At 39.0% G+C, this 24,821-nt stretch overlaps 2 protein-coding genes across 8 annotated transcripts in view; one reads left to right on the top strand and one right to left on the bottom strand.

Moving 5' to 3' along the window:
* Positions 1–1,820: 1,820 nt before the first annotated feature.
* LOC107039987 (non-homologous end-joining factor 1) lies at positions 1,821–4,030 on the bottom strand. 2 transcript variants are annotated; one of them, XM_015259876.1, is made up of 5 exons: positions 3,619–4,030; positions 2,934–3,252; positions 2,584–2,749; positions 2,264–2,381; positions 1,821–2,051 (listed from the first exon to the last, which is right to left on the bottom strand). In XM_015259876.1, exons 1-5 carry the CDS (start codon positions 3,760–3,762, stop codon positions 1,839–1,841), a joined length of 960 nt encoding a protein of 319 aa, XP_015115362.1. In that variant the 5' UTR covers positions 3,763–4,030; the 3' UTR covers positions 1,821–1,838. The 2 variants fall into 2 exon arrangements, with proteins under 2 accessions (XP_015115362.1, XP_015115370.1); XM_015259884.1 differs by having other exon boundaries at positions 1,963–2,051; positions 2,165–2,381.
* Positions 4,031–4,066: 36 nt separating this feature from the next.
* Positions 4,067–24,821, top strand: part of LOC107039942 (tropomodulin) — a 37,965-nt gene continuing 17,210 nt past the window's right edge. For 2 of the 6 annotated variants that reach the window (XR_003783070.1, XM_015259820.1), the window contains exon 1: positions 9,461–9,881. Coding sequence is in view for 1 of the 6 variants with exons in the window: in XM_015259820.1 (XP_015115306.1) it covers positions 9,645–9,881 (237 nt within the window). In the remaining 5 variants the exon portion in view is untranslated. Of the gene's footprint in view, positions 4,242–9,460; positions 9,882–20,158; positions 20,319–20,822; positions 21,205–23,002; positions 23,221–24,821 lie in introns of those variants that run through there. The other 4 variants (XR_003783073.1, XR_003783072.1, XR_003783071.1 and 1 more) reach the window with 4 other exon arrangements.

The raw sequence follows: 24,821 nt of genomic DNA, 5'->3' as shown, positions 1-24,821 counted from the left end.
TAACGAACGGTTTAAGGGGTAAATGTTAAGACTTTCTTTGCTCGAAATTTAATTCTTAATAAAAATATTTTGACGTTAATTTTTTTACGACTTCCTAAACGATGAATTGTTTCGTTAATAAGGTGATTTAATGGAATTTAATTCCTCGCTACTGATAAATATTAGAAAAATGTATTAGAGCCACGCAGCACAGTTGTGGTTATTTTATTTTTCATCTTCAATCGAAAAAAATTGACGTATTGATCTGATGATCTGTGAATTTGTGTAATTCAAGAATAAATGTCCCACGAATCGCGACAGATGACTCGAGCTGTAGCTATTCGTCTCTCTGATTTATGCTGGCGGAAAATAAAGCCTTTATTGTGCCTATAAACGATTATGAAGATTAAAAGAAGAAAGTGGAGGCAAAAATTAACGTTTGTTGCCGCTTTGTACAGGTCATGATTTTTCTCCATTCGAAAGCACTGAAAAAACCTAAACAATAACTGGAAATGCTCGTTGGTACCACTGGAATTGCTTTTTGTATGTTTATAAGTCAAGATTTTGGATAGAATTTTAGCCACATAATATATACATGGTCTCTTTTGGTACAACAGCCAGCAACTCAATGACGAGATAATAGAGATGAGGAAGTTACATTTATTCGTGTGAGAATAATTTTGTTTTCGTATTTTATCCAGTCGTGGAGTGGTGAAATAGAATAAATTCACATTTTTGCAGAGAATTCAGGGAACTTTCCTTTTTGTTCTGGTTGAGGGTCAAATGACCCTAACAGTTCAAGATTTGTTTATGATCTGAAGGGTTGTTTGATCCTCAAAACCATTCAATTCACGAAAAACTAGAGCACAAAAAACACAATTTTAATGAAAAATCCACAGCAATTTTTCTGTCCATCTGACCCTGTTTTACCACTCCACGAGTGGATTAAAATCAGACATACGCTGGATCGTTCTGTCTACCCTCTGAATGACATTCTTGAGTTCAGAGCTGGTCTCTGAGTATAAGAATAATCAGGAATGTCATTTAATCAACTGTACTACGCACATTTCGCGAGTATTAGCCGAGAAATTAATTGTGTAATGAGATTGTATGCATAGTAGTGAAATTGTAATTGTAAATGTACAAATACCTGGAAGGTGAGGAATGTGGAAAGTGGTGATACCGAAAAGATGATTAAGAGTAGGTGAATTATTCAGACGTAAAAGGATAAAGCAGGATGATTCAATTTCAGTTTAGAACAAGTTTCCGAAAATACATTGTTTATGAATATCTTGAGATATTCATAAAAAAAACTCCCTACTTCTGTTGTGAAATAAATCACTCTGCTTTATGATATTTCTAATACTGAATTGATGGAAATTACAGATCAGTCATCAGCAATGCCCCTATTTGTAGCTTTTTCCAACTGAATTAATCGATATTGACGATCCGAAAATTTCGTATTAACATTTTTAGTATTAAATAGCTGATAAGGCTGTAGGAAAAATTGTATAACTTGATGTTTTGAGTCGGTAATAAATACATGCACACTTTTTGCTTCCGAATGGAAGCTTTGTAATCGTTCGATTCTCACGTTTTCTACTTTTGGGGGACCGTTTTAATCCTCTCACGCATTCTTAGTGATATATTTCGTGCTAAAAAAAATTCGAAATCCCTACGAAACTGTGAAAGTCAACTTCATTCACAGATTATTATTCGCTTGTAGAGACAAATGGAGATTGCATTTTGAAAAGTAGGAAAGATAATTTTGTTGGATATTTTGCTTCTTTCACTCACCCATTTGCTCTCGCACTCTCTCTAATCGTCATAATAACTCCAACTATATCTTCATCGATTTATTATCTAGTGGTGGAGGGGACTGATACACATTTTATACAAAACACTCGCTTATGATTGGAACAGACGAACGAGGGACACTTGCTGCAGGTAGCTGTTGTCTTAAGATCACAGCTCCTGGGGCAGAATGAGCAGCGTCCCCTCCTTCGTTTTGCTGATGGTGTTGACACGTTCACGTCACTCGGCCAGTCCAGAAAGTGGAAGCCAGACATTGCCTGGCAACATAATCCCAGTTTTAAAGCAAGAATCAATGGGAAAACGTGAAAAATCACGTGGATGTGAATTTTTTTAAAGTGGAAAATAGATGTTTTATTGCTTGGATATTTACAGTAATCTTTGTTTTTGGTTTTTGGTGAGAATTGAACTGTTAAGGAAGAGGTTTCCTTCTCAGACGTCCATCAGATGTTGACGGTGAATGATTCCTTACCATTTCTTGCACCTCCACTTCTGGCTCCACGATTGTTTTAGTTTCTATGTCTATTTTACGTCTTTTGCTGTCGTCATTTTCCTCGTTCGGAGGGTGATTGGGGATCACTGGAGGCTGACTAGAAACAGGATTCGAAGAGGATTTTATGTTCTTTCAATGTCAAGACAATTTTAATGAAAATATTGAAAGGGTTAAAAATTTCAAATGTAATTTGTTCCTTTTTAAAATCAAATCTATGATTCATCAAATAATTTTTTATTTGGTAAATCATTTAATAACTAATAAGCAATATAAATCCACAAAATAATGACTTATAATACCTGTGATTATAGAATAGACTCTCTTTTTTAATAATTTTATCCTTCGCCCTGCAGACTTCACTGGTATTTATCACAGATTTGAAAATGTCTAGACAACACTTGGGACTATCCACTGGAATATTTCCTTTGATTGAGTCCTCATTGAAAGGTTTCGTCTGAATGTGTTCTGAAAAGGATAAAAAATAATTATCACCCATCCGCAAGTGAAGAAAAATTGTAAAACACTCATGACAATTGTATCGATGCTGCAATTATTTCTTCAACATCCATTGATTCATTGAACTTTATTGGTACTCATTCACGTCATAGGGATGAACAGTTTCGCTGATTAAAAAAACAATTCTACGTACTTCTGATAAGTTCAGCCCCATTGGCTCTATACTCCATTATCTCCTCGTCCTTCCTCTTCATTTCTTTGATCAACATCTCCTTCTGTCGCCGCAAATCCTCGACAGACAGACACAGGGGCATTGTCACCTCTCGCCATAATTCTTGAGGAGTACTTTTGACGAGATCCATCTCGTACCTGAAGACCCCACCCTCGACAGTCGTCTCCAATTTTATTTTTCTTTTTGTTACTTCAACCGCTAGCTGAGGAATGTTACTCAGAATTCCAGCGATTATCTCGTCTATGTCGACGTCTTCTATACTCAGTAATGGATTCAGTCTCTGTGAGGAAGAAAATGATGATAAATTAGAAATTATTTCAATTTTTTTAATCGATGAGTAGTGGAAGGTGAGGTGAAATTGACTTTGTTCAATCGTCAATATCTCAGGACTGAATGATGCGATTGGATGAGCCAGGTCTCATTTGAAAGCCTGGAAAAATATCTTAAAAATGAGAAAAAGTTGATGAATTTCACTCTGCCAATCTTCAGATATTGACGAATAAGAACAGTTAATTTTCTCCTCTTTCTCAATAAACGAATGACATCCCGATTAATTAAGTGAATGAATAATTAACTAATCGAATCATCATTAATTATTATTCAACTAATAATAATTCGACTGAACGAATGGAGAAACCAATCTCACCTGACACTTATCAACAACCTCCTCCCTCGAAATATCCTCAGCCCACAGTTCAATTAAATTAGTCAACAGTATCTTCCACTTGTCACCGATCAATTCACTCGATACCATGAAAACCTCCTGACCCGAATGAATTTCCTTCCACATATTGTCCCCCAAAATTGACAACAATAGGTAATAAACAACAAACAGTAGATAACCTCGCGAATTCCCGAATTGTCCTGCCCTCCAAGTCCCGATTTCAATCAATAAAACATTCACAATATTTTCAAAGTAAAAATATAAATATTGACACGCGTTTTTTGGCAGTCGTCAACCAATATTTTTATTCCATCGAAAACACTTTCGACATGTTTTACGATGTTTTGGGTGCCGGCAGCGAGCACTCGGGTCTCGTTACTGCGCATGTGTGCCGCGCATAACGGGGGACGCCATTGTGCGAGGGAGATGTTTTGTGCGCGGGACAAAAACAGACGCCACAGAGCGATTTTGTCATGAAAATTGATCGGAAATTGTTCATTAGAGTTCAATAACGAATCATTAATGTGTAAACGATGAATTGGGGGATGTGAGTGGTGAAAAAATGGCGGATGTCCATGGATTCCAGTCGAGGGAGGCACATGAAGGTAAGTAACTCCTTGTTTTACCATTAATTCTCGTTTGAATGCTTGAAACCAGTGGGGAACAAAGATTTTGCTGCATTTTTAATAGTTCAGGGCTCAATAACGCAAAATTGATTGATTATATGGCATTTCGAAGCTTCAGAGATCAACAAAAAATGGAGGAAATTTGATGGAATTTCACTGTTTATCTCAACGCGTTTTGAAGATTGAATTCGAGTCTTTTGTCTTTGGAGTTGGTTTATTTTTACATTTCTTTATATCGTGACTCTGAATAATTTTTCGTGATTAGTCACGTGTCATGGGTCTTTCCAGGGTCTGAAGCCTCAGTTTGAGACACGTCCTTCCCTCGTCATCCAAGTATTCCTCAGCCAATGGCACTTTTCGACAGCTCCCTATCGAACTTCCGGACGGCTTTAATTTTATATTCTTCCTAACGTGAATGTTCTTTATCATGTTCTTGGTGTAGGAGGTGAGCTTTGAGGTGACGATTGATAACTCGTTGTACTCGGCTTTTATCTTCCGGGTGAAAATATATTGTTTGGTCGAGGGTTTTTGCTTGAGGAGCTTTGGGGGTTTGGGCTTTAGGATTTCACAGGATATTCCGATGTCTTTCAAGAGGACTGCGTTCTTCTGGGGGCTGCTGTGAGAGAATGTTGAGGATATTATCATCTTGAGGTGTTTTTATTCATTCTTATTTTCATTTATTTTCGCTTATTCGTGATTTTTCACTTCTAATTGAATAGTGAAGGGGAAATGCTCAGAAGGTAATTAGAAATTGGATTTTGGTGAATTGAAATAGCGAAATTTTCATGCGGATTTTCTTTTGGCCGTGACTATTCGCACCATTGTGTGAATCACTCCCGTACACTCCACGCATGCGTGAAGTTTGTGAGTTTCACGCAGCCGAATTTTCATACTGCTGTGTATTTCACGCAGTTGAAGTTTCATACTACTGTGTGTTTCACGCAGTTGCATTTTTATACAGCGGTGTGTTTCACGCAGTTGTATTTTTATACACATGTGTGTTTCACGCAGTTGTATTTTCATACAGCTGTGTGTTTCACGCAGTTGCATTTTGATACGCCTGTGTGTTTCACGCAGTTGTATTTTTATACACCTGTGTGTTTCACGCAGTCGTATTCAGATACTCCTGTGTATTTCACACACCTGTGTGTATAAACACACAGGTGTATAAAAATACAACTGCGTGAAACACACAGGTGTATAAAAATACAACTGCGTGAAACACACAGGCGTATAAAAATGCAACTGCGTGAAACACACAGGTGTATAAAAATACAACTGCGTGAAACACACAGGCGTATAAAAATGCAACTGCGTGAAACACACAGGTGTATAAAAATACAACTGCGTGAAACACACAGGCGTATAAAAATGCAACTGCGTGAAACACACAGGTGTATAAAAATACAACTGCGTGAAACACACAGGCGTATAAAAATGCAACTGCGTGAAACACACAGGTGTATAAAAATACAACTGCGTGAAACACACAGGCGTATAAAAATGCAACTGCGTGAAACACACAGGTGTATAAAAATACAACTGCGTGAAACACACAGGCGTATAAAAATGCAACTGCGTGAAACACACAGGTGTATAAAAATACAACTGCGTGAAACACACAGGCGTATAAAAATGCAACTGCGTGAAACACACAGGTGTATAAAAATACAACTGCGTGAAACACACAGGCGTATAAAAATGCAACTGCGTGAAACACACAGGTGTATAAAAATACAACTGCGTGAAACACACAGGCGTATAAAAATGCAACTGCGTGAAACACACAGGTGTATAAAAATACAACTGCGTGAAACACACAGGCGTATAAAAATGCAACTGCGTGAAACACACAGGTGTATAAAAATACAACTGCGTGAAACACACAGGCGTATAAAAATGCAACTGCGTGAAACACACAGGTGTATAAAAATACAACTGCGTGAAACACACAGGCGTATAAAAATGCAACTGCGTGAAACACACAGGTGTATAAAAATACAACTGCGTGAAACACACAGGCGTATAAAAATGCAACTGCGTGAAACACACAGGTGTATAAAAATACAACTGCGTGAAACACACAGGCGTATAAAAATGCAACTGCGTGAAACACACAGGTGTATAAAAATACAACTGCGTGAAACACACAGGCGTATAAAAATGCAACTGCGTGAAACACACAGGTGTATAAAAATACAACTGCGTGAAACACACAGGCGTATAAAAATGCAACTGCGTGAAACACACAGGTGTATAAAAATACAACTGCGTGAAACACACAGGCGTATAAAAATGCAACTGCGTGAAACACACAGGTGTATAAAAATACAACTGCGTGAAACACACAGGCGTATAAAAATGCAACTGCGTGAAACACACAGGTGTATAAAAATACAACTGCGTGAAACACACAGGCGTATAAAAATGCAACTGCGTGAAACACACAGGTGTATAAAAATACAACTGCGTGAAACACACAGGCGTATAAAAATGCAACTGCGTGAAACACACAGGTGTATAAAAATACAACTGCGTGAAACACACAGGCGTATAAAAATGCAACTGCGTGAAACACACAGGTGTATAAAAATACAACTGCGTGAAACACACAGGCGTATAAAAATGCAACTGCGTGAAACACACAGGTGTATAAAAATACAACTGCGTGAAACACACAGGCGTATAAAAATGCAACTGCGTGAAACACACAGGTGTATAAAAATACAACTGCGTGAAACACACAGGCGTATAAAAATGCAACTGCGTGAAACACACAGGTGTATAAAAATACAACTGCGTGAAACACACAGGCGTATAAAAATGCAACTGCGTGAAACACACAGGTGTATAAAAATACAACTGCGTGAAACACACAGGCGTATAAAAATGCAACTGCGTGAAACACACAGGTGTATAAAAATACAACTGCGTGAAACACACAGGCGTATAAAAATGCAACTGCGTGAAACACACAGGTGTATAAAAATACAACTGCGTGAAACACACAGGCGTATAAAAATGCAACTGCGTGAAACACACAGGTGTATAAAAATACAACTGCGTGAAACACACAGGCGTATAAAAATGCAACTGCGTGAAACACACAGGTGTATAAAAATACAACTGCGTGAAACACACAGGCGTATAAAAATGCAACTACGCGGAACACACAGGTGTATAAAATTTCAACTGCGTTAAACACACAGGTGTATAAAACTTCAACTGCGTGAAACACACAGGCGTATCAAAATGCAACTGCGTGAAACACACAGGTGTATAAAAATACAACTGCGTGAAACACACAGTAGTATGAAACTTCAACTGCGTGAAATACACAGCAGTATGAAAATTCGGCTGCGTGAAACACACAAACTTCACGCATGCGTGGAGTGTATGGAGTGTACGGGAGTGATTCACGCAATGGTGCGAATAGTCACGGCCTTTTCTTTTGTTGAGGAACGTCAGAAAAAAATTCCCAAAAACTCAGCTGTTTTGATATTAAATTGACTCTCATTCTGCCACAAAGAAAATTTTGTTTACATTTTCTTCTAAAGTCAGTCGTTTCTGCACTATTCCATTTTTCTTGGCTGCAATTTCTCGGTATATTTCCTACAATTTTTTATCAAATTACATTTCCACTGAAATTTCAAGGAATTTTGCCATTGAAAATTGATAGTCTGATGAAAAAATCTATTTAAAATGTAAATTTCAGTCCAATTATCCCATGAAAAACCATAGAAATCAGAAAAATTCACGTAATTTGGGCGTTGTTGCAAAATTCCAATGAATTCTTGAATTTAATTTCCTCTCTCTGAGATCTCAAGAAAATTCCCAAAAATTAATCCATTTAAACATTCAATTCTTCCATTCAATTGAAAGGAAAATTATTCCAAGAAATGATACATAACTACCGGGAACGAAAAAACTTGTCGCGAGAAAGTGTCACTCCATACCTGTAGCACGGAAAACCGCAGGAGAACGAGGAACAGCTCTCTCTAGAAATGCCACTTCCCTTCCTGATGACGTGATTACTGATGCTAGAAATTAATCCCAAAGGCCTGCCGCCCTTCAAAGTCAGAAGGGAACTCCTCGATTTTCCCTTCTCCCTCGAAAACTCCATAGGACACTGCGTCATCAATCCTCTTCCTCAGTTGATCAACCCCGCGCCACCCACGACGTTCATTTGTCCCTCCTGTAACCTCATTATCTCCACATGAAGGGACTGACACTCGTAAAAACTTGGAGAATAACAGAATAATTCGTACGATATTTTTAGTAAATTTCCTAGGTCGTTTTTAATAGGTCGCGGTCGCCTAAATTAGATTGGTGATAGAATTGTCGTACAAGCCGACCAATTCTGCTTCTCACGATTCTTGAAAAAATCGCCCATAAAATATAAACAAATGGATAATGCTTCATACGATTAATATATTACGGTTTTTTTCCTGTATAAATCTATTCTGTTGCATTCTTTCACATGAATTGAATTGCTCTAGAATAAATTATATTCACACATTTGTGAGAAATATTGTTGAGATTTAAACTTCAACTTTCTTGACATTCTGTCGTAACGATTTGACAGAAATTTTCAGTCCACTTCTAGGAAATCTCTGTCAAGAGACAGTTCCAGAGAAATTTCGAGGAATGTGATTTAAAAAAATTATAATTCCATAAAAAAGGAATGGAAATTGTAAATTTCAGTCCAATTATTCCACGAAAGTTAACGAAAATCTAAAAAATTCATATCGCGTTGTTTCTTCAATACAAAAATATTTAATGGTAAAAATTCCATAGAAAAAAAATCAGAATTTATTTCTCAACTTTCATCGACGTCCAAACTTCCCCAACTTCCTCAACATTCTACCAACAGGTGTCCATAAAACAGTCCGATCCACTCTCAAAAAGCCAGTCTGCACGTACTTGAAATCTCCGCCTCGCCGTGTATCCCTCGTAAATCATCGTGAAATGAAAAATATGTGTCACTCCAAGGGCTGTCAAGACATCAAGGCACATAAGGAACAAACGACAGGCCTCTAAGCAAGGATTTTTCGTGACGAGTGTATTGTACCGCATGGAAAAGACGAATTCTATTTTCGCCGTGAACCGCGTCCGCCTCTGAGGGACATACCCTGGGGCAAAAGCTCACTCTGGTGGCGCTGCTTATTGGCCACTGGTGTTCTTCGGCATCAGTTGCCTTCAGTACATCAGGCATCGCGTTGGCGATATCACGGGATTCTCCGGGACCCCATTGATGGGATACTTATCACTGAAAAAACGAGTCTCCTGTGCTGGAAGTATTATTTGGTGATTAGTTTTGTAGTCAAAGTTGGGTGAGCCAGTATAGGGCGTGATACATTCTGTGAAATATTGGAAATAGACATGGAAGTGATGGAGACGCATGACAATGACGTGAAAGAGGAAGTTTTAGAGGACGGAGACAATGATGATGACGATGAACCCAAGTATGAGGAGGAGCAGGATGTTAAGGAGGAGGTGGATGTTAAAGTGGAACCTAAGGACACGGTTTTGGAGGAGGATGGAGCGACTGTTGAAGAGACTTACGAGATCACCACCACCAGGCGCAAAACCACTACTACGAGGTACAAGATTCAAGAAGTAAGTTGGCCATTTGTTTTTTTTTTTCTTCTCCTCTGGGCTGGAGGGGTCTCGAGCTCGGACAATTGGAAGGTTCAAAGCTTGCAACAGCGGGAGAAGACAACGCGCGCCAAATTCAAATCTCAACCAATTACCCCAGATTTATTTGTTGTGAATCAATTGAACTTTGTTCTTGAATGGATGGGTTTCGCGGGGTTTAACGAGCTGTTAAGGGGGAATTAATGGGCCAATAAGTCTGGTTGTATGGGGCATATAACTGTCACCATGTGCGTATCGTTCTGACGAGTTATTTCGATTACTTCCTTTTGTTGGTTGTGGATAATCCAGGGTTGGGGGGTGATTCAGCTGGATTTGATCATGGGGATCTCTACGAATTTAAGTCGGTGTGAGATTTGCTGCTCCAGTGCTGCTCAATTGCTGATATAATATGCAAAGTTACATCATAGAAGGGATTAGTGAATGGAGATGGCCTGAAAAATGAATTTCTTCATTTTGTTTTTCCGTCGAGCCGGCACTGGTACCCCGAAATATTTGACGATATGTCGGTGTGATTCTGCGTCAATGTCAGAAACGATTTTAGAATCTGGCAGACGTGCGCGATGCCCTCATCGTCGCTTCTTCGACGCTCGTTGGAGGCGCGTTGCCGTTCGGCAGGTGACGCCGACAGCTATGGATGTGCACGATGCAAGTCTTTTGTTGAATCTTCATCTTTGATAATGAGGTGAAGTCAAAACAACGTGTTGTCCCTTATTCATTCGGATTTTTCGATTAGTCCCTTTCGCGTTTTCAGAAAAGTGGGAAGACATGTCCGCGATAACGCAGAGCGGTTCAAAGTCGAACGGATAATTTCAAACATTAGTCGAGATACTGCCTCCCTCACACCTTCAACCAGTCCCACATAAATGTTTTAAAACTTGACACGAACACATCTCGAAGAGCACACTTTTGGCTGACGTCTGAGCGCATTCGTTTCGATCCGGCTGTCTGAGCTTTCAGGATTAAATGTCGAAGAGTTAAATCACCCACGTGGTTCGCCCCATTCGTATCTGTAAAGATACTAATCCGCCCGATGTTTTCATTTCAATCGACTTATTGACGAATTCAGTGTTGTGCGTTTGAAAGAAGGAAAGTCAGAATAAGATTGTCGAATATGAAAATAGCATCGAGGCCGAGCCAGGGGCTTCCGTTTATTTCCAGTGATGTTCCAATCGATTCAATTTGATTCAGAGGCGTCTCAAGAATAGTCGGACTGCGGAAAATTCACGCATTAACTCCAATTTATTGGTATCCAAAGGGTATTGATTCATTACTGGGGGAAGAGAATGTGTCGCGACATGTTGGAATATTCATTAATCCTGATGAAAGGTTGCTACTCATGCTGGCAATACTCACGGCCAAAGGTAATAAATTGATTTCCATTTTGACGAAAGCTTCAACCAGACAAGCGAAACACTTCTTGGCGCTGCTATTCATCTTGAAAATTCCTCGTCGTTAATGAATCTTGGGAGATGTGAGGCTGTTGTTGGGCTCTTTTTCATCTCTCTTGAACAGTCGCAGGCGCGACGTAAACAATTGCCCAATGATCTAGGCGATATCTCCAGAGTTTGCGTTACGCAAACATTGATCCAACATGTTTATCCATTTTTTTAATACAGAAGTGACAGGTGTGGGTGTGGACTCTGCGTCAGTCATTTTGATGCAGTTTCACACGTCCAAAGGATGTTTTCTATTTTCATTGAGGTTCAAGGTCATCGGTGTGACCAATGCTGCGAGAAGACGTCATACTTGGCAATTGTGGAAACCTCGGCGTCATTGGTGACGTGACAGTTGGTCTTTACGACGACATCTTTTCGATTTCAACGGCCGTTTTGTCTTATGATTATAGATCGATTGTGGGAATGTATGAGGGTTGATTCACCGAAGGGTCATAGACAACGCCCGGCCCCCTTGGCAAAGCTCTTGACGATTTGAATTATTACTGCTCGCTCATGCACGCGGTCTGGACCCTCCCACAGGCTCTCGGGCATTTTGAGATTGCTAATCCGTCGGGGAATTCATTATTTTGAGAATAGAAATTACGGGTTACTGTTGCCTTTGAGTCTTAAAGATAATGTTTGAACAGATGCTGCACATAATTTGGGATTTTTTAAACCTTTTCTCAGCTTTAAGCTTTCATTCAGAGGGAGGAGATTATGTCGCGGGAGAGGAAACTGAATGTCTCGTGATTATCGTTGTACTCCGGAATTATTGGCGGTTGGAAAATTGACTCGGAGGAACAAATAGAGTATTCAGCTGATGACTTAAAATGAAACGTGGGTGCTTGCTTTGGGACTGTTGCCAGGAGAAAAGCCGGCAATAATTTATAAACAGGATATTGTAGTTTACAATTTCTGTATTGAAGTGCTATGAATATTACAGCTTTTCCAGTTTCTGAAAGCCAAAGCTTCAATCTTAGACTCAGACGAGGGCGAACAGCGTTAACATTTTGTCACGAAGACAATGTTTGAACAGATTTTTAGAACCCATTCTCACTTACAATCTTCCATTCAGAGGAAGAAGATTATATCATGGAAGAAGAAACTAAATGTCTCTGGATTGTCGTCATTCTCCGGTGTCAGGAATTATTGGCGGTTGGAAAATTGACTCGGAGGAACAAATAGAACATTCAGCTGATGACTTAGAATGAAACGAGGGTGCTTGCTTTGGGACTTTTGCCAGGAGAAAAGCCGGCAATAATTTATAAACAGGATATTGTAGTTTACGATTTCTGTATTGAAGTGCTATGAATATTACAGCTTTTCCAGTTTCTGAAAGCGAAAGCTTCAGTCGTAGAATCAGACGAGCGCGAACAGCGTTAACATTTTGTCCTGAATACAATGTTTGAACAGAATTTTAGAACCCATTTCCACTTACAGTCTTCCATTCAGAGGAAGAAGATTATATCATGGAAGAAGAAACTAAATGTCTCTGGATTGTCGTCATTCTCCGGTGTCAGGAATTATTGGCAGTTGGAAAATTGAGTCGGAGAAACAAATAGAACATTGAGCTGATGACTTCGAATGAAACGAGGGTGCTTGCTTTGGGACTTTTGCCAGGAGAAAAGCCGGCAATAAGTTATAAACAGGACACTATACTCTATAAACTGAGTATCGAAGTGCTGTGAAAATTGCAGCTTCTCAATTTCTGAAAGCCAAAGCTTCAGTCGTAGTCTCAGACGAGCGCGAGCAGCGTTAACATTGTGTCGCAAAGACAATGTTTGAACAGACTTTTAGAACCCCCTGTCACTTTCAAGAAGAAACTAAATGTCTGCATTATCGTCATACTTCGGTGTCAGAAATTATTGGCAGTTGGAAAATTGAGGCGGAGGAACAAATAGAACATTCAGCTGATTACTTAGAATGAAACGAGGGTGCTTGCTTCGGGACTGTTGCCAGGAGAAAAGCCGGCAATAATTTATAAACAGGACACTATACTCTATAAACTCAGTATCGAAGTGCTGCGAATATTGCAGCTTCTCCAATTTCTGAAATCCAAAGTTTCTCTGAAAGTATCTCATTTCGTAGAATGAACTCTTCACATAAATCAAAGCCATCAACAGCCGGAAGTCTGCATTGACGGGGGGGTTGTTGGTGTACCATGAGACATCGAGCATCAATCGTACACCCAGTGGACACACATAAGGCGGCGCAACGGCGTTGCGAACGACGGACAAACGAGCGCGAACAACGTTAACATTTTGCTTGATTTTCGTAACGACAAAGAGCTAGGCCAATTTGCTGCTCGCTTCGTTAATTGAGGACAGAAGGCTGCAGTTGTCTTTGATGCATTCACCTCATGTAATATTCCTGAGTTACGGAGTTTTCTTGGGGGTATGAGGGTACCCACTGAAAAACACTTTGCTACCATGCTTTCTCATGGATTGTTGAGACACAACTATCACGGCGTCAGGGTATCTCAATTAGTGAGGGAAAAGCAAAGTCGGTCGATGGTTTACCGCTACGCTTCACAGTCACTGGCTAATTCCACTCTTACTGTCCAGAAATAGATTATCCACGGTGTTTGTACATTGGGACTGTATCCAATGTGACGGATTTTCCACCAGGCGAGCCACTGGAAATTACGGACAGACTGATAACTCTTTCACCTGCTTGAGTATCATGATCACTGAGAGAAATATCGTCATAGTATCACAAAATTGATTTCTTGCGCCAAATATCTCATCTCTTGAGGTTAAATTTCTTGGGATAAGAATTTCGGATAATGTATCAGACAATGTCAGTTTCCGGTGAAGTGTTCATGACATGCACGGAGAGAAATATTCAATAAAAATTACGTATCTTTTCTGTAATTCCGGAGCGAAATGTGGTTGTAGGAAATTTTACGGAACTGTCACGGAATTTTTCCAGAGGGTATCTGAATCTCCTGTAAAAAATTACGATACCGTCACTTAAATTTTCTGAGTCGATTCCGTAATCGGTGAGCGAATTGTGAGTTCTATAATTTTTACTGAACATTTCTCTCCCTGTGAACATGAACATTTCATGATAAAGTGAGAATTTCTTGCTACAAGAAACCGGTTTTTTCGTGTCAGAAGATGGGAAAATGAGTAAAAATATTAAAAGCTTCGATTCAGTGAATCATGAATCAGAAACTTTCATATTGAATGAATAGAGAGTTTATGTAGAGGAAAAACTCCAGATGAGAAAACTCGCGTTGAGCTCGAAGGGAAGCAATATCTTCTTTTCCTTCTGTCAAACTATTCTTGTCTTTGAAGGAATATTATCTCATTCCGAAAAAGACATCATCTTTTCATTCAGTAATTTCCTCCTTAGCCCGAAGAGCACCGATTTCTTATCTGCAACCTACCATAAATTGATCATGTACGCGATGTTGTTCGCTCAAGAAATGATTTTTGTGATATTATGTCGATTTTTCTCTTAGTGACAGATGATGTTTCACTGTTGTTGGATAAACGTATTGAAACAATATTGGTTTACGAATTGTACGGCTTCTGTTGGAATTAATCAGGCATGACATCTCTGATTTATCGAACACAGAAGCTCAGAAGCTCCTCATTTTTGGGGAAATTGAGTATTTGGACAATCAACCGGTGATTCTCTAACGAGAATTGACAGCTGTCTCTTGCCCCTATCCAAAACCTTTGAACAGGAAGTACGTGATCCTCCATTGCTCAACACTAAGTCAGATTTGTGTTGGGGGTTTTAGTGGAAACTCAAGTAGAACGAAATAGCTGGATGGAAATACCGTCAGTACGTAAGTGAATCCGTGTGTTAAAGTCCGACGAGAGTAACTCGATGATCGTCGGTCTTAACGTCAGCCTTAATGGCGTATGGTCGCCAATATAATGTATAACGAAGTGTTGCCAGCTGTTCCGAACGTATCGAAACGCTTTTTTTACTGTCTAATGGTAATGTCTCGGATCCTCCTTTTGGATTGGAGATGGTGGCATTGTCATTGGGGTTTGATGTTTGGGGAGGAATTATCTTCGGGGGATGGACTTTTGAGGAAACATGGAAACTTCGGGGAGAGGTGACTAGCAGAATTTTTAAAAATCATGAAATTTCAGGTTTCACTGGAAATTCAGTGAAATGCTACATTTTTCAGCAGCAGGAGGAAGGAAATTGCACTGATTACTTGAATTTTCAAGAATAATTGAACTATTATTCACAGTTTCCATTAATTTCTTCATGAAATTTGGAACTTTTACTTACGAAATGGAAATTTTCAAATTTCGAAGAAGTGGATTGGAAATTTCAGCCAAAAATTTTCAACTGTTTTACCCCCATTTTCCTACTTCACTGGTTTAAAATGGAAAAACCAGAAAGAAGAAATTCTTGAATTATTTCCCAAATTTTCTGGGATTTCAAGAAATTTCATGGTATTTTAATATCACCTGTGCACCTAATTTCATTCGTGGCTACCCCCAATCGATTTTCAATGATCCGTTTTACATTGTGCACGTGCCTGAATCTCAACAAGTCGTGTCAATGCTCCCAACCTCGCGGCTGAGTGGAAAAAGTTCAGTGTGTTTGACTGCTTTCAAAAATAAAGATATTTTGACGCTGCTGTCTCATTCTCTTGAGCTGTATTTTTAATACTTCGGTGTTGTGGGTTGCTCCTTGTGAAGACCCACTGGGGCACTCATTTCTGTTTTTTCATCGGCGGAGAAAAATCTTCTGGAGAAAAATCTGGATATTGATTACTGATTATAGATTATTGAATTAAGAAAAATCTGAATTCTCCGAATGAAATGAGATTTTCCTCTCGTTCTTCTGTTCTCTTCTATTCTTTCATCCGAGTGCCGAATAATTTTTCATTCATGGAGGACATGTTGGCTGCCAAGAGAGGGCGCCTTCTCTTGGAACAACTGGCATCCAACCGTCACGGATATGTACAGCAGACGTCAGTATCACAGACAAGTACGACATGGAGCTTTTAGCTCGGTGATTCCTGTCGTTTTATCCTATTTTTCGTGCCTATCCTCGGACGATTTGCAATGACGTGTCTGCAATGTCACTAATACGATGCCCGAGGGGATCAAAGAATCATCAGACGTTATGAAACATCATTGAGCTTTTTTTCGTCTATAAACAGACGTTTGATTGACAAGACATTTTCATTTTGTCTTGGAATACAAGTCACTAAATTTAAGACATTTTTCATTTAAGACATGGAATCATAAGACGTTTTTGCCGACTCTTCCTTTTTCACCATTAAAATTCTGCTTCATGACCGCTATTCTTAAAGCAACCAGAATTATCAGTGAAAAAATGATTGGCTGTTTCATGCAAATGAATTAACTATTTGGAAGAACAAATGCGACATCATAAGTTTGAAACAAAAGATTCTCGAGTGCACGACTTAATGTCTTAATTTGAGACACTAGTTTTTCTAGTGGATGCATCCTTTCATTCGAATTCTCTCCGTGAAATATCAGAAATAACCTGCAACAAAATACTCCACAAATGTAATGTCGTCAACCTTGAGGAGAGACTTCAACAGGTCTTCCATCACTCTCTCTTTTTTTTTCCCTCGTGTATATTTCAGAGATAGTAGAGGCCTGCTAAATGGTCTATAAATTTAACCTCGTTTGCGCCTCCACAGTTACGATCTTGCGTTAATTCTGATTTGAAGTTGCGAAGGACATGACCCACTGCAATTTTCATCTCATTGTATTTGTAAGCTCATTTCTCCGGTCTCTAGTGAATGAACTGTTGTGCAGTTGTTCCCATTGTTGACTGTTTTTTCATGTGATCGTTGAATTTAACGAGTTGAGTTTGAATTCCGGCCGATCTTGAATTACTTTTTTATTCTTAGTCTGATGTTCATTATTAAAACGCCATCTGCAAGCTGGTGGAAAGACCGATTGAGCTTTGCAAGCTCCGGAGTATTTACAATGTTTAACGCCATCTGACGAGGATCTGGGGAACAGTTGATCTGATTATAAATCATCGTGGGGGGAAATGCAGATACCTGACGTTTGGAATGATGAGGTTTCGGTCCATTACCTCAAACGACGATGCGAAATTAGGGATGGAACTTATTATAACTTGAATGAATTATTTGACTTGACTTCCTCTTCGCAATGAACATAAACAATTCAAAAGACCCAGTATAATGCGCAGGAAATAACGTAACATAATTTTCATTTGTTTGGATTAAATAGGTATGGGATGAGCCAAGTGAAAATACGTATTTGCAAGAAATTTCATAGATATCTTCCTACAAGTCTTATAAACAACTTGAAACATGCTTCTGGGATATCCAAAATAACCGATCACGCACGTAAGCGTGAATCATGATATTTCTTTTGAGAGAACTCAGGGAGACTGACAGAGTGACTGATATTCGTATGGTGGGGCGATAGTTTTCGGATAATACTGCACGGTTTTAATTTTTTGGATTAAATTTCCTGGTAATTTCCGCGGACGTTTTTGTCGAGTCATGGTTTCAGTGAAATATCAGGAATTTTCGTCGTTGAAAATCCATAATTTCATGAAACAATCAAAGGAAATTGAGAATTTCTGAAATATAAATGTTTTTGAATTTTTAACTAATTGAGTTCTCAGAAAAATTCGAAATTTCAAGGAATTTTGTTGAAAAAATTCAAAACTTTACGGAAAAATGAATGAAAACGGTAAATTTCAAGTCATCATTTCCTGAAAATTGATAGAAATCATAAAAATCGAAATAAATACTTTAATTAAACACTAAATGTTCATGATTTCATTGAAGATTCAACTAACTTGTGAATTTTTCATCTTCCTGCGGGTCAACAATCTGAAATTTCATGTTTTTTCCCCCTAAACTGAATTCAATGTCACTCCCCTGTAAATTACTATCCCACTGACCGTGAAGTTTCATTTTCTTCCTGCCAGTGAATATGTCCAAATGTTTTTCAAGTGACAAAGACTTTCCACAGGTCTTAAAGATAGTTGGACACTTCTAAATTTGCCTGAATTGAATCTTCCGGTTCATAAATTTTTGAAAATATTAGATTTACTCAAATTTCAAAGACGTTTTCACGACTTGTATATGAAGAATGATGCGCTGATGACATCTTTCATACCAGAAAAGTTCCCGCGACTTCCCTCTCGCGAACAAATCAAACGAATTCCGTACATGATCCCAATAATTAATCAAACACTGCCAACAGTGCGATTCCACCCGAAGGACGAATAAAATAATTAAGATCACTGATAAACACTGTTATTGAAAGTAGTATAGGTCCATCCATTGGCCTCTTACATAAACGGAAGGCTCGAAACGCTGCCAAATATTATTTCTGCGTTAGCAAACAAACGTTGCCACCATCCGATGCGTTGCGATGGCTTAAAATTTTCCATTTCGCATGTGCAACCATTGAAAAATTGGGGAAACTAAAAATTCGTGAGTTTAAATTATGGGCAACCTAGGTAACGAATATGAATTTAAATTTCTTTGAGACACCGCATGTAATAATTATGGGCGCTTAAGTAGATGTACGGGACCACCCTTGCCAGCTCCGCCTTTCAAGAGGTATATCATTGTTGAAATTATAAATCCAATGTTTCAAATTAAATTTAAGAGCGCATGGTATGGCAATTTTTATAGCATATGAATGCCAAAAAGCCAAAATAATGAAATTAATTTGAGTAAGTCAAACTCTAATCGGCGACGGTGGCCGAAGTGGTTAAATCGCTCGACAGGATGACGGAACCCGTGAGGCGCGGGTTCGAGTCCAGCAAGGAGCAATTAGGATTTTTTAATCTTTCGGAAAGCGTCGAACGGAAGTCTAGACACCGAGAATCATCGGAGAAGTATTAGGAAAACATTGTCGACAGGTTTTTCCATGGTTTCCCTGGGTCACCAGGAGACTGTACGTGGGGTACAGTCCCTGCGGTACAATGCGACACAATTGGAGAGGAAGTCGGTCCATGGAACCGCAAATATGTAAAAACTCGAATAGGGTATTATATGGCGAGGATATAGTATATTTCAGGGCGGGTACCATAGGGATTGTCACTCGCGTGGAGTTGGCGTCCGAGCCGAAGGCGAGGACTGGCCAACCACGCGAATAAAAAAACCCCATGGCACTAGCCGTGAACGATATTTTTCCGTAGTGATTTTCCCTTTTACGAGTTTGGGGAAGGGCCAATACCAATTCCCGGACGACGAAAAGTTCAGATCAATACGGAAAAATAAATAGACTGTCAGACTCTTAGGTTGACGGAAGAGTTTACGAATGACTGAGAATTACCATCGGAAAAATCAAATAATCAGCGAGAAAATGCCTCCACGGGTTATCAGAGTGAGGAATCATCGTTGGAACTCACCGGCAAATTCTCAAGTGTCCATTTTTCACGTTCATCCGTTACGGCCTGTTCTTTCCCCCCTGTTTTCCTAATTATACACTATATTCATGGTATTTCTGGAAACTCACTTGCAGACGCCCCGTACCGCTGTCAGTTTCCTATTCCCTTCCCGCTCCTGAATCTCAGTCTCGTCGAGTCCATACGTTGAACAGTAGCTGTTTGTGCGGCTCCAGGTGCCTCATCCGGATATCTCCAAGGGATGATGATCAATCTTTGGGTGAAACAGTGCTCGATTGTTGGTGGATTGTTTCTTTGTCAGTGATTGGAGTGCTCTTAATGAACAAGATTCATTTCATTTTCATTTTCATTTTTTATTTCATAAAGATCCAACAGCCCAACGCCAATTGCAGGATCAAATGTATCGTACGTGACAAACAAACACAACAAACAATGAAAAATTAATTTAATATAGTAACTCATTCGGTCGAAGACGAAGATGGCTACAACCGAGATTTATCACGACTGGGATTCCCCTTACGAGAGCATTACTACGACGCGAAAGACCACCAGGAAGACCACAAGGACCCTCCGCCGTGAAATCAACTCAACATACAGCAATGTGGTGAGACAATAGGATTCACTCGATTCAATAATTTACCGGATCGTCGTATTTATAGGGCATCTTCACCGTAAATAATCGGTGACGAGGGTAGACAAAAATAATTCATATTCGACGATAAAAACAAAGTGAGGAATTTATCGGACGCAAAATTACCTTGGGATACTCACGTGGATACAGTTTATTAATGGCCCAATCATGATGAAACTCAATAATCCCCTCATTGCTCAATAATTCAGTGGTGAAAGGCTCTCTCACACTTTGGTTGTGTCTTATTAATCATTCTGGTAGACAATTGACGATAATTTCACTTTGACTTTAAAGTTGTTTTGATGACATTACCGGCGTCTCCAAGTGTGCATGGCCCTCCATCGCGGTGTTCATATCTCACTGCAGTGTCTCTAATTATACCCCTATTTCCCTGTATTTCTGGAAACATAGACTGCAGACGCGCACACTGTAGGCGGCTCTGCACTTGTCTCGTAGTCGCATTTTATCCTAGTACCGTGGCTGGATCCTCAGTCTGGTGTTGCCCATTCGACTGTCCACTTAAACAGCATCTAATGCTGATCGGTTGATATATCTGGGGTGGATTTGTGACGAGGCATGTGCCTCCAGTGTTGATTAAAATCGATAACAGTGGTCTTAGATCAATCAGAAGTCTAAATGTGGCTGTGATCTTCTCTGGATATCAGTTTCGTGTCGACTGTTGTTTAGTTTTGTTGATTGAAGGATTGACATCATGGCGACTACGGAGGTCTTTCAGGATTGGGAGAAACCCTTTGAGACTGTCTCGCAGACGAGTAGAAAGACGACTAGGAAGACAACGACTACTACTACTACGAGAAGCAGTCGGCGGGAGGTCACTTCACCGTCGGTCGACGATGGGGTGAGATGGTGTGGTGATAGAATGAATCAAAATGAGTTCTGTTAGGAAGTGGTTAAAGACGGCAATTGGAATTGTTGTCCTTTGCCACTTCGATGAGTTTATTTTCTTGGTGAGAATGTCTTCTTCTCTAGGTGTGAACAGGCTTTTGGTGAGAAAGTTAGCTTCTTTTACCTCCAATGTTTCATAGGCGATCAGAAGGTGGAAATTAGATGATCATCTAGTGGAAATTAGTTCAGGTGCGGGGTAGCAAGAGAGACAATTAGGTTTGTTGTCCTTGCCACTTCGATGAGTTTATTTTCTTGCTGAGAATGCCGCCTTCTCTAGGTGTGAACGGGCTTTTGGACAGAAAGTTAGCTCTCTTTGCCTCAAACAATGCAGAAATGATCACGAATATCATCAAGTCCGTTGAGAAGAGTGCATTAATGCAGCTCTAATTGTCACCTTTTACGACCTTGCAACTGAATTAATTCCTATTCACTCTATCAATTAGAGTTGTTGTCCTTTGCCACTTTACCAAGTTGACGTTTTTGCTGCGAATGTCTTTTTCTCTAGGTATGAACAGGCTTTTGGTCAGAAAGTAAGCTTTCTCTGCCGCAAATAAAGCATAAATGATCGCGAATAGGATCACGTCTTTTGAAAATCGTATAGGATTGATGGGATTTAGCTTCTCCAATTAATAGCTTTTTAAAAGGCGACAATAAAGCTTGCGACATCAAGTCCTTTGACAAGCGTTGATTTTTCGTCCCAAGAATGTCTTCATCTCTAGCTGTGAACAAGCTTTCAATTCAAAGATCACCTTCTTTTGTCTCGAATAATGTATAAATGATCCCAAGTATCATCAAGTTTTTAGAAAAGCGTATAGGATTGCTGCCAGGCCCCCAAGGTCGCCAGCTCTGACAGCAAGATCTGTGGGAAGATCTCGGAAAGATTAAAGATTTAAATAAATGCTTGGGGAGTTGTTTTGTTTATGCCTGATATTGGCCAAGAAAGTTGACGTTTTCTTGTCCCCTCCACTTCCTCGAATATCATTCTCATTCTTTTGTCTCGATTCGGCTGGTATTCGCCTTTGTACTGAAGCATTCGCATGAGTCACGGTGAAAGGACAATTGGAGAGACATTAATGGGAAATTGCCATGGATGGTTAATCACGTGACTTTTATCATTTTTGGGGATTCGTATTCTGTGGATGCGCCAGACCTAGAACTTTGGCTGTTTCGAAAGAAATTGGAGAGTTTTTATTGGTGACAAAGAGCATTTGAAATTAAACATTTGGCTTTCGTCTTTGGAATTGAACATTAAACATTTGGCTTTCGTCCTTGTTTGAAAAATTGTCAGACTCGGGAATTTGGAATTAATGGCCTTTGTTGGTTGATGTTGAGAGTTATCTTTAGAGAGATAAAGGCTTAACTACTTGCAGCGGGAGTTTGAAGGCTTTTGAAAGGGGATTATTTCAGACTTTTATTTTTTTTAAAGAACACATCTTTTCAATTAGGACAAGCTTTAACTGTGACAAGTTCGTAATAGCAGTGACATCATCACTTTAGATATCCAGTAATGACATCAGCATGACTATTAACCATTCGGTATCTCGTCGCGCCGCTTCTCCGCGTACGTAATTTCCATGCTGATTATGGGGAGAATATTATCGTCTGTTTTGCTTATATTTTCACGTTGATGGATCAATTGAATACACTTGGGGCTGATGATTTGTCAGTTGGAAGGGGTTTCTGGTGACATGATGGTCTCGAAACGGTGAAAGTCGATCCCATCTTCACGGATAAGTCGGGTGTTCTCGCAATGCCCAGTGGATAGTACAATGCAGGCACCATTCACTCACTCATTTGTGGTAACCTCGTACAAGTTCCAGTGGGATGGTTGTATTAGTCCCTCGGTTGTACTCGTTCCAGTAGCGTCTCGACACTTCTCCGGTGTTCTCGTTAGTTACGCATTCGCCGTGTTTTTCTGTGCGAGTCAAGGTTTCTGGGAGTGACTTCTTGTGAATCTGCTCGGCTTTCGGTGAGTTCAAGAGAGTGATGAGGATATTGATGGGAGCTTATTGAAATTATTTTGAAAATATTTTTTTTACTGAAAATTTTATCAGTCATGAATGAAGTATTGTGATATTTATCCGTAGGCAGTAGTTTTTTGTAATCAATTTTGGTAAAAGTAGGGCAATTTGTCAATTCCATGTGTTTTTCACATTTTTTTATGCTTCAGTTATTTTGATGATTTGTATTTTAAGGGGAAAATGTCAAAGGTATTTTTTTGTTGGGTATGTCATGGCGCAAAAAAAAATTTTGACGTTGTCTCCTAAAATTTTTATTGTTGAAGATAAATTGATAACGAAACTTACGAAACGACTAACTTCGCTCATATCTTGTTAAATAGTGTATTATCTTGATAACGATTGATTTCTAACAGAAAATATGAGGGAATTTTTATTGAGAAACTTCGTGTCTATACAAAAGTTGATGACATTTTCCTTTGAAGCTCTAGTTGAGGTGATTAAGTAATTCTAAAAAATGTGAAAACTATCTTTCCTTGTTTTTGTTCCCATCTCGTTGAAAATAGAATTATCTTGGTAATAATTGACTGAGAAAATATTTCAAAAGCCATTTTTTCCGAGAAATTTCATTAACTGCAAAAAGTCTTGAGACTTTTCACTTAAAATCGTTTGTTTTTTCAATGAAATGAACATTAACGAAACTGTTGTAATGACTGACTTTTAATGTCTTGTTAACGATCGAATGGCCCCGATAACAAGTGGTACCAGAGGAAACATCAACAGGTATTTTTTTTAGAAATTTTCTCATCTACAAAACAGTTTTTTAAATGTTCTTCCACTACCATTCGTCTTCGCGACAAATTGACAATCAACTAAAATGTCAAAATTTTTTGTTTTTTTTTTGTCTCTACATCTCGTTAATGATTGAATCATCTTGGGAGTGGGTGAATTTGGGGAAAACATCAAGGGCTAGTCTTTGTTAGAAATTTCATCAACTACAAAAAAAGTTTTATGTCAATTAACGAAAATGTCGAGGTAATTCGTTTTTTTAGATCTTGATAAACATAGAAGCCTCTTATGAACGAGTGGCTTGAGGGGGAAAGAATCATGACTGTTTTTTTAAATTTTTCTCAGCTACAAAAAACCCTCATGTTGTTATGATCTAGATAACACGTGTATTTGGGGGAAATGTTGAAGCTTTTTTTTATGTCATCAACTATAAAGAAGTTCCCAGAGTTTCTCCGTAAATTGTTCTATTTCGTAATTGTCAATTAACGAAAATGACTAAATAATAAATTTTTCGTACGCCTGACATTTTCGTTAAACTTCTTGGAAATTTTTATTACGTGACAGTAGTCCAGAAATTTTGAGGAAATTTGTCATTAAAAATGGACAATTTGAGGGAAAAATCAATGCAAACTATCGGAAAAAAATGAAAATGTTAAAAAAATCTCATTCAAACAATTAAACTATTTAATAACTCAAGTCGTCAAAAAATTATTTATTAAAATACATTTTTCGTACCGACGGCGGTGGCTGTGTGGTTAGAGTGTGGGATTGGCATGCGGGAGACCCGGGTTCAATTCCCGGCTGGAGGAGGGGTTTGGAGGGG

This window comes from Diachasma alloeum, unplaced genomic scaffold, assembly GCF_001412515.2.
Source record: "Diachasma alloeum isolate Michigan unplaced genomic scaffold, Dall2.0 Dall_scaffold_00178, whole genome shotgun sequence".
In the NCBI taxonomy this organism is placed as follows: domain Eukaryota; kingdom Metazoa; phylum Arthropoda; class Insecta; order Hymenoptera; family Braconidae; genus Diachasma; species Diachasma alloeum.
This window is presented reverse-complemented; position numbering and strand designations above follow the sequence as displayed.

What these genes read in the sequence shown, in the direction of transcription:
- LOC107039987 (XM_015259876.1), bottom strand. Translation starts at nt 3,762, where the DNA reads ATGTGGAAGGAAATTCATTCGGGTCAGGAGGTTTTCATGGTATCGAGT. An exon ending in TGGGGCTGAACTTATCAGAA is followed by an intron (nt 2,750 to 2,933) that starts GTACGTAGAATT and finishes TATCCTTTTCAG; the next exon opens with AACACATTCAGACGAAACCT. An exon ending in AAGTGGAGGTGCAAGAAATG is followed by an intron (nt 2,052 to 2,263) that starts GTAAGGAATCAT and finishes TTATGTTGCCAG; the next exon opens with GCAATGTCTGGCTTCCACTT.